Here is a 12,449-nt window from a genome sequence, read left to right as displayed (position 1 = left end):
AACCCCAAGACCGCGAGCTCCTGAAGGAGAAGCACATTGACTTTGGATACAGGAAAGGCATTAATTCACTCATGCAACTGAGCGCCTATCTTATACCAGGAACTGTGCTATATGGCAAGATTTTCCTCCTAGTCCTTGCCCCCGTCAAGCTTCTCTCCAAAAAAGAAAATATAGAAATCAAACAAGAACACGTCAGATAAGTCATAAGTGCTATTAAGAACATAAAACAGGATCATATGAAAGACAGTGACTGTGGGGGTCAGGGAAAGCCGCTCTGAGGGGGTAATATTAGAATTAAGTCCCATAAAACCCTGGATAGAATCATGTCCTAGGCAGAGAAAACAACAAGAGCAGAAGTCCTAAAGTATGAAGGAGCTTGCCATATCGAAGAAACAGAAAGAAAGCCAGTGCAGGGGTGCATGGTGAGAGAATGGGGGAGAGGCAGTCAGAAAGGGTGGACAAGTCCCTGAGCACATTAAAATTTGGTAGGCCATGATAAGGAGATTGGATTTTACTCTAAAATGCACTGGGGAGCCACTGAAGGGTTTCAAGATGGGATCAGGCATGGTTTGTGTTTTTGAAAGCTCTCTCTGGCTGCCATGTGGAAAGTGGACTATAGAAGGGCAAGAGAAAAAGCAGTGGGAAGTGTAGGAGGCTAGTGCAATAGTCCAAGCCAGAAAAAACAGCCTAGACTTGTGATATTTAGATGTGATGCCTAGAATCTCTTTACAGCAAGTTGCACAATCCCCTCTCTTTGCAAGGTCCATTCCGCCCACCCCACCCCCCACAGCCTAGTTGGCACATAGGAGGCTTCGTTGGCAATTTTCAATCGGTTGACTTTTTGTCCCCCAAATCACCCCTACTTCCTTTCCTCCTCCTGTCCTCCTTTCTTTTCCTCCCTATATCTCAAGTATCCATTTGCCCATCACCTGACCCAGCCTTCATGAGGTCCTACTGTTCCTACTCTATTCCTTTTTGTCTCCTCACCCCACTGATCAAGAAAGTTACATGAACTAGATGTAAAGGAGATAATTATTTTCTATGTGACCCCAGAAGCACTCAGGAATTATCAATTTCACAAAGCACTAACAGAAGCTTATGGGTTATTGTGATCTCGACAATACGACTGGTACACATTCTGCATGTTAAGCACACTGTCTCCTCACACTCTTTCCAGCCTATTCTATTCTCCCCACTGCAGCCAGAGAAATCTTTCAACAGGAAAATCTGATCATGATTTCATTGGAGCTTGCTCTCTCACCCCTCCCCACTCACTCTATGCACTTGCTCGAGCGTTCTTTCTCTCTCTCTCTCTCTCTCTCTCTCGCTCTCGCTCTCGCTTTCTCCTTCCCCTCCCTGCTTAAACCCCTTCAGTGGCTTCCCCTCGCTGCTTAAATAAATACCAACTTTCTCAGGACGGGCTATAATGGCTCTGTGTTTCGACCCCAGAGTATATCTCACACCATTCCCCTCATTGCTCTGTGGCTCCAGCCACGCTGACCTTCTTTCAGGCCCTCTAACTAGATGTGTTCCCTTTCTGCTATTCTCTTTGTCTCCAAGGTCCTTTGATCTCCCTCTTCCCTCAGTTGATACTTATTCTTTAGATCTCTAATTTTCTTCCTTAGCAAAATCTTCTCTCGTCTGAGACCAAGGCTGGAAACACTGAGAGACTGCCTCTCTTTCTTCGAAAACACTTATCACAGTTCATAATAATACACTTGTGTGGTTATTTGATTTAAACATGGTTATTTCTCCCCACCCTCCAAGACAGGAAGCTCCAAGGGGACAAGAACATTGCATAGTTTTGCTCATCACTGTATCCCCACCACATAGATTGAATACGCTTTTAGGCCTTAGGGGGATCAGATATGGAAAGATTTTCCAAAATCTTAGATGTGGTTCCTTTTTTGATGGAACAAGCAAAGAGGGAATCATGGATCATCTAGAGGCAAACTAGTACCAGGAAGAAGAGGAGAGAGTCCATGCCTGTTTTGCTACAAACTCAGAATGTTTCCCCTGCCTCCTTACAGAAACCATCCCTGACATCAACATGGCACTTGTTTCCAAGACTTATCATCCTTCCTAAGAAGGCCCATCATCATCGCCACAGTCCCCCACTTCAGACTTGCCCCCCCTTCAATCTCTCTTTCCAGAGCAGTAACAACCACCTGACGGTACAGGAAAGGGGGGAGTGAGAATTCAGTGAGCTACCACTCTCTTACTGGTTGTCACACAATAGACATTTGACAAATAGCACCTCATTCAGTCCTCAAAACGACACTGTGAAAGCAAAGCAGGTATTCTCATTCGCATTTTACTAGACGGAGATACTGAGGTTCAAGGAGGCAAGTGACTTACTCAAGGTCACAAAGCCAGCGCAAGGCAGATGTAGGATTTGAGCCTGCAGTCTCTGACCCCTAGCCCGATGATTTTCCTTACATTTGCCACCCCAACAGTTGAGCTGTGGCTTACTTAAGCCTGGTTTCCTCATTCCCTTAAATAAACACCTGTTCCTGACCTCTCAACACTTCCCCAGCCCATTCCCCCTTCCCTTGCCAGAAGTTGTCAGCTGTCTGCCCAATGGGATGGCGAGACTCATAAAGCTGGCCACACTAATGGGGTCTGGCCCCAGCCTCCAGCCTTTCCAGCTCTTTCTCTGAGCCGCTGAGGAACCAGAAGTCTCCAGAAACAACACAAAGAGGAGACCTGCCCCACCGGAGCGAGGTCCCTGGCCACCCTTTCTCCCACGTTCCAACAGGACACCGCCAGGCCAGAAGCCAGCCTCTCTCCCAAGAAGGAGTACCCGAGAACAGAGGTCACCGCCCGCCGCCGTCAGGGTTCCTCTGCCGGCCTCGCAAGGGATGCGGCAGTGATTCGCCGGCTCCCAGGTTCGGCCCAAGGTCACCCTCTCGCAGCCCCGGCCCGATCCCCAAACGCCCGGAGCGCCCCCTGGTGTCCCGGGCCGGCCTCCCCTCGCCCTCAGGGAGTGGCCTGCGGAGCCCGGCTCGGGGGCAGAGGCAGGAGGGTGGGCAGTGGATGAGGAGGCTGAGCCCCGGGGAGGGGCGGGAGGCGGGGCCCTACCTGATAGCTGAGGACGCCGTCCGGCTCGTTACTCCCGGCCGGCATGGCGGAACCCAGCTAGGTCTCGCCCGCGGGCTCCAGGCCGAGCGTCAGCAGCCCGCGCGCTCCGCTCGGCTCTGAGCCGATCGCCCGAGCGGCGACCCCTACCCCGGAGCCAACGGTCAACCATCAACCGCCGCCGCCTCCATTGCCACCGGCCCGCGAGGCCTCGCCGCAGCCAATCAGCGTGCGGCCTGTGCGGCCAATCAGCGCGCGGAGCACGGGAGGACGCTGTCCGGCGGTACCCTGGGCTACCGCGAGGAGGAGGAGGAGGAGGAGGGAGGGAGCCCGGGGAGGCTACCGCTCCCGGCCCGGTTGCCTTGGAAACCGCCTCCCTCCCTTCAGGGGCCTCTGGGCTTAAAGGTCCTTCCAACCGCTTGCTACAAATCGAAAATCTCATGCTTCTGTTTGCGGCTGCACCTGACCCTTGAAAACGGAGAAAGTTTCTGTCTAATTCTGATGTTATTCCTTAGGTAAGTGTTCTTAAATTCTGGGGAAACATCCCTTGGAATTGAAGAAGGAAGTAACTGACGATGAGGGGAAAGGCCCTTCTCAAATTACTTGTCAATCTCTGAACTAGTGTCCAGATAGAGGAAAGAGCATTAAAGAGAAGCGGGCAGGCAGTGTGATCCGACCCCCCTCCACAGACTCCGTACGACCTAGGTCTTCTCCGTGGGTCTTAGGTTGGCAAGGAAAAAAGCACAGAGTTGAGCTCAGGCTGATGGTTGAAATAATTCCACAAAAACGCTTCCAACTTTTCCGAGAAATGATGTAAGACAAATTATGATTTAACAACAGAACTACTGATCTAAGGCAAGGTTAGAAAACCGTAAGTAATGCATTCAATTTGATTTGGGCTTGAAAGAAAAGAGGCTGGCTATAATCCGACCAACCCTCTGTCCCCAAGAGGAGGAAAGGAGTCCCTGCTTTACACGCACTATAACATCAGACTGTAGGTGAATCCATATTATCAGAGAGGGGGAAAAAAAGGTTGCAAATAATCCTTAGCCCCGAAGGAAACTCCATCTGGAGAACATAGTCGGGTCCATGTTAAAGTTTCAACCCCTGCATACCACACCTTGCATTGGCCCTAAAATTCGAAACAAGGTTGTGCTTCAGTGTCCCTGGGGCAGAACCATATTTCTGATCTCCTGTATAAGCCCCTGGTCCTGTTTCTGAGCTTTAGCATTCATTGCCACAGTCTCTATTTCTTCACTAATCCTGTCTTGAATTTGGAATTCACCCCCCTCCCCGCCCATTTTTTGCCCATCAAAATCTTAACCATCCTTCAAAGTCAATCTCAAAGGCCACCTCTTCCAAGAAACCTTTCTTTATCCCACTCTCTCCAACACTTCTGAGAGATGTCATCTCTCCCTTCTATGAATCCTCATAGCATTCCATACATTTCTTCTATCAGTTACCATGCTGTGGTTAGTTAAGTACTTTATTTTTTAATTTATTTTTGAGAGAGAGAGACAGAGACAGAGTGTGAGTGAGGGAGGGGCACAGAGAGAGGGGAGACACAGAATCTGAAGCCGGCTCCAGGCTCTGAGCTGTCAGTACAGAGCCTGATGCGGGGCTCGAACCCACCAACCGTGAGATCATGACCTGAGCTGAAGTTGGACGCTTAACCGACTGAGCCACCCAGGTGCCCCTAGTTAAGTACTTTAGTATATGTTGACTTTAACTTACAATAATATTGTAAGTATTTTGAAGATAGTAATTATTTTTATGTCCTTCTATACTCCACAGAGTCTCAAAGAAGGCTAAACATACAGAAAGTAGTTAACAAATATACGTGCTTTTAATTCAATTGAAAATATTTTGAATGCCTGCTATTTACAAGCCCAAATGGCACCAAAGATGCAGACAAATTTAAAATATAATACTGTCTCCAAAAGACTTACAATCTAATCAGGGGAACAGAAGACATGTGAACATAATGACAAGATAATAAGACATAAAATATGAGTGATAGGAGTGAGGCGCCTGGGTGGTTCAGTCAGTTCAGCAACTGACTTCAGCTGAGGTCATGATCTCAAAGTCTGTGAGTTCGAGCTCCGCATCGGGCTCCGTGCTGGCAGCTCGGAGCCTGGAGCCTGTTTCGGATTCTGTGCCTCCCTCTCTCTCTGCCCCTCCCCTACTCACGCTCTGTCTCTCTCTCTCAAAAATAAATAAATGTTAAAAAATTTTCACAAAAATAAGAGTGATAGGAGTAATGTCGACAACAAAGGTAATAAACAGTCAGAAAAGGAAATGATCTTTATGACTTGGGACACTTCAGGAACATGACACAGAGGACATGGGTTACAGCTAAATCTGCAAATAATTGAGCCAAGGTAAGGAGAGCAAGCATCTTAGCTACTGGGCAAAGGCTTAATAACAGGAATGTACGTGGCCCATTCAGAGTAGCCATGATTTGAGCCAAAGCAAAAAGTTATAGAGAAGAGTAGTAGTGAAGTACCAATTGTGGTTAAAAAATAAATTAATAATAATAATAATAAATGAAACCTATGGCCAAATTATGGAGAACTAGCTAATTAATTCAGACTTTATTTTTCTCATATGATAGCAACTAAGACACTGCTAAAGGTTTTGGAACGTGCTTCCGTGTACCAGGCCCCAGGCTTTGTGGTATACATGCATCGTGTTATGTAATAGTTCCAATATCTCCATTATTTCTCCGTTTCACTGGTAAGAAAACTGGGGCTTAGAGAAGTTCAGCAGCTTTCTTAAGGTCGGGCAGGTGTGAAGCTGGGCTTTGGTCATTCATTAATTCAAAATACATTTACCGAGAACCTGTGTATTCAGGCCTGTGTTACACGACAGAGAAAGAATAAGAAAACAGGGTCATGCCCTCTTGAGCCTTAGGATCTAGTGGGGAGACAGTAAGCAAGTAAACAAACAGTAATCACAGATTATGAGGGCTGCTAGGAACTCAATAGCAAGGCTATGTGATAGATGGTAATTGGCAAGGAGGGGTAGGGTGAGCTCCTCTGAGGACGTGAGTCACGGATGAGCCTGTCTGACTCTGGAGTTCTTGGCCACTACGCAACACGGCTGGGATCCACCACAGGGGCAAGGTGGGTTGCAGGGGAAAACCTGGGGCAGGAGGTCAGATGGAAGGACTCTGGCAACATGGTAATTAAGGAGGGGCCAAGAACGGTGTTCAAAGGGAAGATGTGCCCCAAATTGCCCACTCCCCAGAAATACGGCTCCCAGCCATGGGAGTGGGCATGAGTGGGTAGAGTAGGGAGAGGCCTAAGGAGGTAGACCATTCTTGGGAGCTCTGGTGGGTCTATTTTCTTGCAGTTCAAATGTGGAAAAAGTCAGAGCCTCTGGCCCTTGACTCCAAGGTCAAGAGCCCCATCTTCTGGTCTATTGTGCAAATTACAAAAGGAATTGGGCCACAGAACCTGCCTCTGAGGCTGCCTGAGGCAGCCACTATCTGAGGCGCTGCAGAAGACAGGCTCTCCCCTAGCAGCACTATTTTGGTCTCTCCTTCCCAGAGGAGGCTGGCTCACTTGGCTCCACGCTCCAGGCTCTAGGTTCCTAGGCTCTAATTCTCCCTAAACTGCGTGGAAAAGTGCAAATATGCAGCTCTCAACCCGGCCGGCAAGCGGTCTCTAGAGGAGCTGGAACGAGGATATTCAGCCAAGGACACCACGTCGCAATGATCACTTTTCCAAAGAAAGCAGAAAAAACAGTGGGATCGAATGCAGGGCCTCTTGAGGCCTATACAGGTGCTTGGCCCAGAAGGAGGCATACGATGCACGGGAAAAAGCAAAGTACGAGTAGAGACAAAGACACACACACACACGTGCACACACACGTCCACAGGGAAGCAAGGAGGCCTGCTGCATGGATGACCTTAATCCTTGCAATCACTCTGCGAGGTAGGTTCTATCATCCCATCCTCTAGATGAGAAAACTGAAGACTGAAGCTTAGAGATACAACTTGCCCCATCATACAGCCAGCACGGTTAATAAGTGAAGAGGATGCTAAGCTCTGAGCTCAGGTGTATCTGATTCCAGGGTACACAGGCTTAACCACTCACTGCCTCCCATGGGTCTGTCCGGGGCTTCCTTCCTTCCCCAACTTTTATAGGCTCCATCATGTCTCCATGGCTTCCAAATATGGCTACCCTTCCAGATTTTGTCTCCAGAGCCTTCTCTAATACCAGCGGGGTTTCTTTTCAAGCTTTTCTTTATTTATTTTGAGAGAGAGAGAGAGATCACACGAGCAGGGAGGGGCGGAGAGAGAGGGAAAGAGAATCCCAAGAAGACTCCGCACTGCCAGCGCACAGCCCGACGCGGGGCTCGAACTCACAAACCTCAAGATCATGACCTGAGCGGAAGTTGGACGCTTAAACGACTGCGCCATCCAGGTGCCCCTAATTCCAGTAGTTCTTAAACTTTGGGGGAAGAGAATAGGTCTTGAACCCACTGGGGACATGATTAAAATCTATGGGACTCTCTTTTCAGATAACTACACAAAGCCTCAAATTTTGCATATAATTGTAAGGGTGTGTTCACAGCCTTCCCAGGGAAGCACCAAGCACCTATATTATCTTTAAATATTGGCTGAAAAACATTGAAATTCTTTTATTCAGAAACAAAAAGGCAAAAACACAAGAAACTCAAAATGTCTGAGCAAATTGCTCAGTCACATAACTGCAACCAATTTTTTCATCAAAAGCATCTTAATTTTCCCATCATTTTACCATATCCCTTGCTGTGTTCAAACCATCAAAAGAGCCACCAGAACAGATTCCAGACTTCACTTGCTATTAAGTAGCTCCCAATTCCCAGCTGTGTCTTATACCTGATTCTGTTCTCCCCCACTCTTTCTTCTTAATTACACATCTAAACCCAAGGAAAGGTTAGAGGAAAAGACATCAGGATCCAAGGAAAGACTTAATTAGGGCTTGTTTGCGCTGTGGTCTGGGAGCATTTCCTGGGGGGCTGGGGGGAGAGAGGATTCTTTGTCTAGCTAAAAAGGTCATGCAGGTGCATGGTTTTGCCTTCAGCCCTTTGCCAAGTCACAGCATATCGGAAGAGACCACTGCATACAATTTCTTTGTTCACAGCCTGCTGCCAGCCTGAAACACTACACATCATAAGGGAAGAACAATGAAACGCCACGAAAGTGGACTCCTGACTGGGAAAATCCCTCCCCCTTCATTCGTCATCATCAACGTGGTCCACAGAAATTCCCCAGACTGTACTCATTCACACCTTGGTCCAGACCAAGTAGAGGGAACCCCCCATAAGATGGCAAAAACCAACACTCTGCCTCATGTGGAATCACGAGTAAGATATTTGCAGAGAGGCAGAGGTAGGAGGGAGCAGACCACAAGAGAAAAGCAGGCCTTTGAGGAAAGAAGCCTTGAGTTTTCCAGATCCAGGTGGGCAATCATTCAGGAATTTAGGAGAAGTGGGTGTTAACCAAGATCCATTTGCCAAGTCCTTGATATCAGATCCAAACACATCATCTGTATTAATGAAATACATCTGTCTTATCCGTTTCTAGTCAAACGCAGATGCTTAGTAATCAGGCAGTTTCATTCCACATCTTATCTGCTTGGGGATAAGACCTCTCGAGCTTGTTATTATACTAAGCAGGGAAGTTCTTCCCTTCCCTTTTAGCCAGTATGCCTAGGATATCCTTAAGGTGGCAGCACATTCAACAGCTCACACTCCTAGAATTCTGTATACTCTTAACTTTTTTGTATCCCCTTATCCGGATCTGTCTGACATTGTCTTCACCCATTCATCTGTCTGTGGATACTCAGGTTGTTTCCATGTCTTGGCTATCGTGAATAATGCTACAATAAACGTGGGGATGCAGGTATTTCTTAAACATAGTGATTTCATTTCCACTGGGTATATATCCAGAAATGGGATTGCTGGATTATATGGTAGTTTGATTTATTTATTTATTTATTTATTTATTTATTTTTATTTGACAGATTCTAAAGCTGAAGTGTGGCTGGAATAGGGACTTGCCCACGCCAGTTAATAGCAGAGCTGGGTCAAGAACTACTAATGCTTTGCACTTCATTGTGTGGCTTCCTAGAAATATAACTTCACTCAGCCACTTCCTGCATAAAATTGAATTGGTTTCAATTGAACTGCGACAATGTGAATCTCCTTTAGAATTAACAAGAACTCCCCATAGCAAAAGCCCAGAGCTCCTCCTCTGTTACCCTTTCCCAGCAGATGACCGTTTCATATCATTTCCACTTTGGAAAGCTTGCCAGGGATACCCATTCATTAGCTCACTGAACAAACTCTCACGAAGTTCTCAAAATAACTCTTAACTACTTATCTCTAGAATCGCATTATCTGACATAGATATAAATTCAAGCCAAGCTACTCTTACTCCTAGGGTAACATCCCTTGAGGCCTTTTATTTTGCAGTTAATAAAAAAGAGACCCATTCAGACATTTGGGTTGGGGCAAAAGGGAAGAGACACAGAATTTGAACGTATTTCCCTGATATGTCTTTTTCTACCCCTAATCTTGTGCCACATTGAAAAGGTCAGCTTCCTCTTTAAAGAAGGCAGAGGTTCTCTGGTCTTTTCTCATAAAATATAAGAAAGAGTGTTTGCTAGATTTACCAAGGACACCCAGAGCTATGAGATGGCCAGCCAATGAAGAGCTGAGAAAAAAAAAAATCCAGCCTTAAAACAGATATAGAAACAATCAACTTTGTTTGGCATAAGCAAAATGAACTAATGCCAGCACAACTTAATTCTAACCTATTAGTTTGGGTCTCTCCAGAACTTCTGGTCCCTGTCCCCTAAAAATTGTTGGAAGGGACTCACAAAATATATGTATGTAAATTTTATACAAATTACTTTTAAATGATAAACCAATATAGGGGCGCCTGGGTGGCTCAGTCGGTTAAGCGTCTAATGCTTGATTTCGGCTCAGGTCATGATCTCACGGTTCATGAGTTCAAGCCCCATATCGGGCTCCCCGCTGACAGTGGAGAGCCTGCTTAGGATTCTCTCTCTTCTCTCTCATTCTCCTCTCTCTGACTCTGTCTCTCAGTAAATAAACTTTTAAAAATGAATGATAGATCAATATAGGTATAGAAACAGATATGCCTAGAGAGAGAGAGAGAGAGAGAGGAATAAAGTAAATATGGCAAGATGTTAACAATTCTGGAATCCAGAGGAGGCTTTACTGATGTCCATTGTCCTTGTTTTTCATCTCCCCACTATGTTTGAAATTTTCATAATTAAAAGTTGTAAAGTAATGTATATAATTGTTGGATCTAATTATATATTGTACACCTGAAACTAATGTAATATTTTATATCCACTGTACTGCAATTTTTTTAAATATTAAAATCACACCGTTAGCTCTTAAAACACAATTTTCTCCTGGGAAAAAAAATGTCGGGAAATAGCAAAAAAAGGCAGGGGATGAAAGTGAAATAAAGACATTTTCAAAAACACAAATAATCAAACAAAAAAAGGCTTCCATCAAACAGGCAAATCCCTAGGCCAGTGAGCACTACTTCAGGACATCGCTGCCCTGAGTTGGCCAAAGGACAAAAGTACAGATTGCCACCGAAATAGAAGAGTCTCGCCCAAAGCAAGATGACTCAGTACGTTTTAAAGATAAAGGATGGGCAAAAGTATGCCACATAGGGGCACCTGGGTGGCTCAGCCAGTTAAGAGTCCGATTCTTGATTTTGGCTCAGGTCGTGATCTCACAGTTTGTGGGTTCGAGCCCTTCTTTGGGCTCTGTGCTGACAGTGAGGAGCCTGCTTGGGGTTCTGTCTTCCTCTCGCTCTCTGCCCCTCCCTCCCACCTCTCAAAATAAATAAACATTTTTTTAAAGCATTAAAAAATATACCACATAGACAAAATAAAGAAAGATGTGGGGGAAGGCGGGGGGGGGGGCGGGGAAGGAATAATGGAAGGAATGAAAAGCAGGAAAGCAAGATCCTACCTTGCTAATACTGGTTTAAGGTAAAAATTATAGGCATTTATAACAATAAAGATTTACTTTACCAGGAGGATTTAACAAATTCCTGTGCAACCAAATAACATAGCAACAAAGTTTACTGAAAAAACAAGAAGGAATCAACACACATATTATTATTGTAAGAGTTTATTTTACCCCTCTTAGCCTGTGACAGAACAATACAAAAAAAATAAAGACGTACATTTGAGTAACAAAATTGATATGATTGATCTAATTGATATATATTGAACTCTATACTTTGAAAACAAAAAATACATCTTTTGAAGGGCTTATGGAAAATTCACCAGAATTGACTATTAGACCAAAAGAAAACTGAATAAATTCTATAGCTTAATAGACATTCTATTATGATAATGTAATTAAACTTGAAATAGGTAACACAAAGTTTTTTAAACTCTACTAAATGGAATTTTAAAAAGTCTTAAGTAATTCATAAGAAGAGAAATTAAAACCGAAATTGCAGAAGACTGGAGACAAAAATATTTTATTGATTTAAATAGTAAAACACATAAATGTGAAAATGAAAATAAATGAATTAAACATCCCACTCACAAAGTTAAAAAAGGAGCCACAGAAAAACTAAAGACTTCCTAAAGATAAAACTAGAAACTTAAATGAGAAAACAGAAAAACAATAGAGCTTATAAATGTATTTGGGAACTTTTCAAACTATACCACAAAGCTATAGCGATCAAAACAGTATGGTACTGGCATAAAATCAGACACATAGACCAATGGAACGGAATCAAGAACCCAGAAATAAACTCATGCATATTCAGTCAACTAACGTTTGACAAGAAAGCCAAGAATACTCAGTGGGGAAAATAGTCTCTTCAACAAATGCAGTTGGGAAAGTTGGATATTCACATGCAAAAGAATGAAAGTCTTCATTCACGAAACTTAACTCCAAATGCATTAAAGACTTCAATGTAAGACCTAAAACCATAAAACTCCTAGAAGAAAACATAGAGAAAAGGTCCTTGACATTGGTCTTGGCAATGATTATTTTGGATATGACACCAAAAGCACAAGCAACAAAAGTAAGAATGAATAGGTAGGACTATATTAAACTTAAAAGCTTCTGCCCATGAAAACAAATTATCAACAAAAGGAAAAGGCAGCCAATGGGAGAAAAATCTCAAAAAATTAAAAGTAGAATCTAAGGGAAGGGGAAAAAATATTTGCACACCATATATCTGGTAAAGGGGTTAATATCCAAAAGGTATAAGGAATCCATGCAACTCAATGGCAAAAAAAAAATAAATCCAATTAAAAATGGGCAAAGGATATAAACAGACATTTTTTCCAAAGAAGACATGCATATGG

At 44.4% G+C, this 12,449-nt stretch overlaps 1 protein-coding gene and 1 long non-coding RNA gene across 4 annotated transcripts in view; one reads left to right on the top strand and one right to left on the bottom strand.

Moving 5' to 3' along the window:
• The window catches only part of SLC4A8 (solute carrier family 4 member 8), a 79,133-nt gene extending 75,880 nt beyond the window's left edge, over positions 1–3,253 (bottom strand). For 2 of the 3 annotated variants that reach the window (XM_042992322.1, XM_042992323.1), the window contains exon 1: positions 3,082–3,253. In XM_042992322.1, coding sequence (XP_042848256.1) covers positions 3,082–3,126 — 45 coding nt within the window. In that variant the 5' untranslated portion in view covers positions 3,127–3,253. Of the gene's footprint in view, positions 1–2,803; positions 2,872–3,081 lie in introns of those variants that run through there. The other variant, XM_042992324.1, reaches the window with a different exon arrangement.
• Positions 3,254–3,418: 165 nt separating this feature from the next.
• On the top strand, positions 3,419–9,339 carry LOC122240100. Its single transcript, XR_006219430.1, has 3 exons — positions 3,419–3,593; positions 8,211–8,528; positions 9,093–9,339. It is a non-coding gene; the product is annotated as an uncharacterized LOC122240100 (long non-coding RNA).
• Positions 9,340–12,449: the final 3,110 nt, after the last annotated feature.

The sequence above is a fragment of the Panthera tigris genome, chromosome B4 (genome assembly GCF_018350195.1).
Source record: "Panthera tigris isolate Pti1 chromosome B4, P.tigris_Pti1_mat1.1, whole genome shotgun sequence".
Taxonomy (NCBI): domain Eukaryota; kingdom Metazoa; phylum Chordata; class Mammalia; order Carnivora; family Felidae; genus Panthera; species Panthera tigris.
Note: the sequence above shows the minus strand (reverse complement) of the source record. Positions and strands in the feature narration are given on the sequence as shown.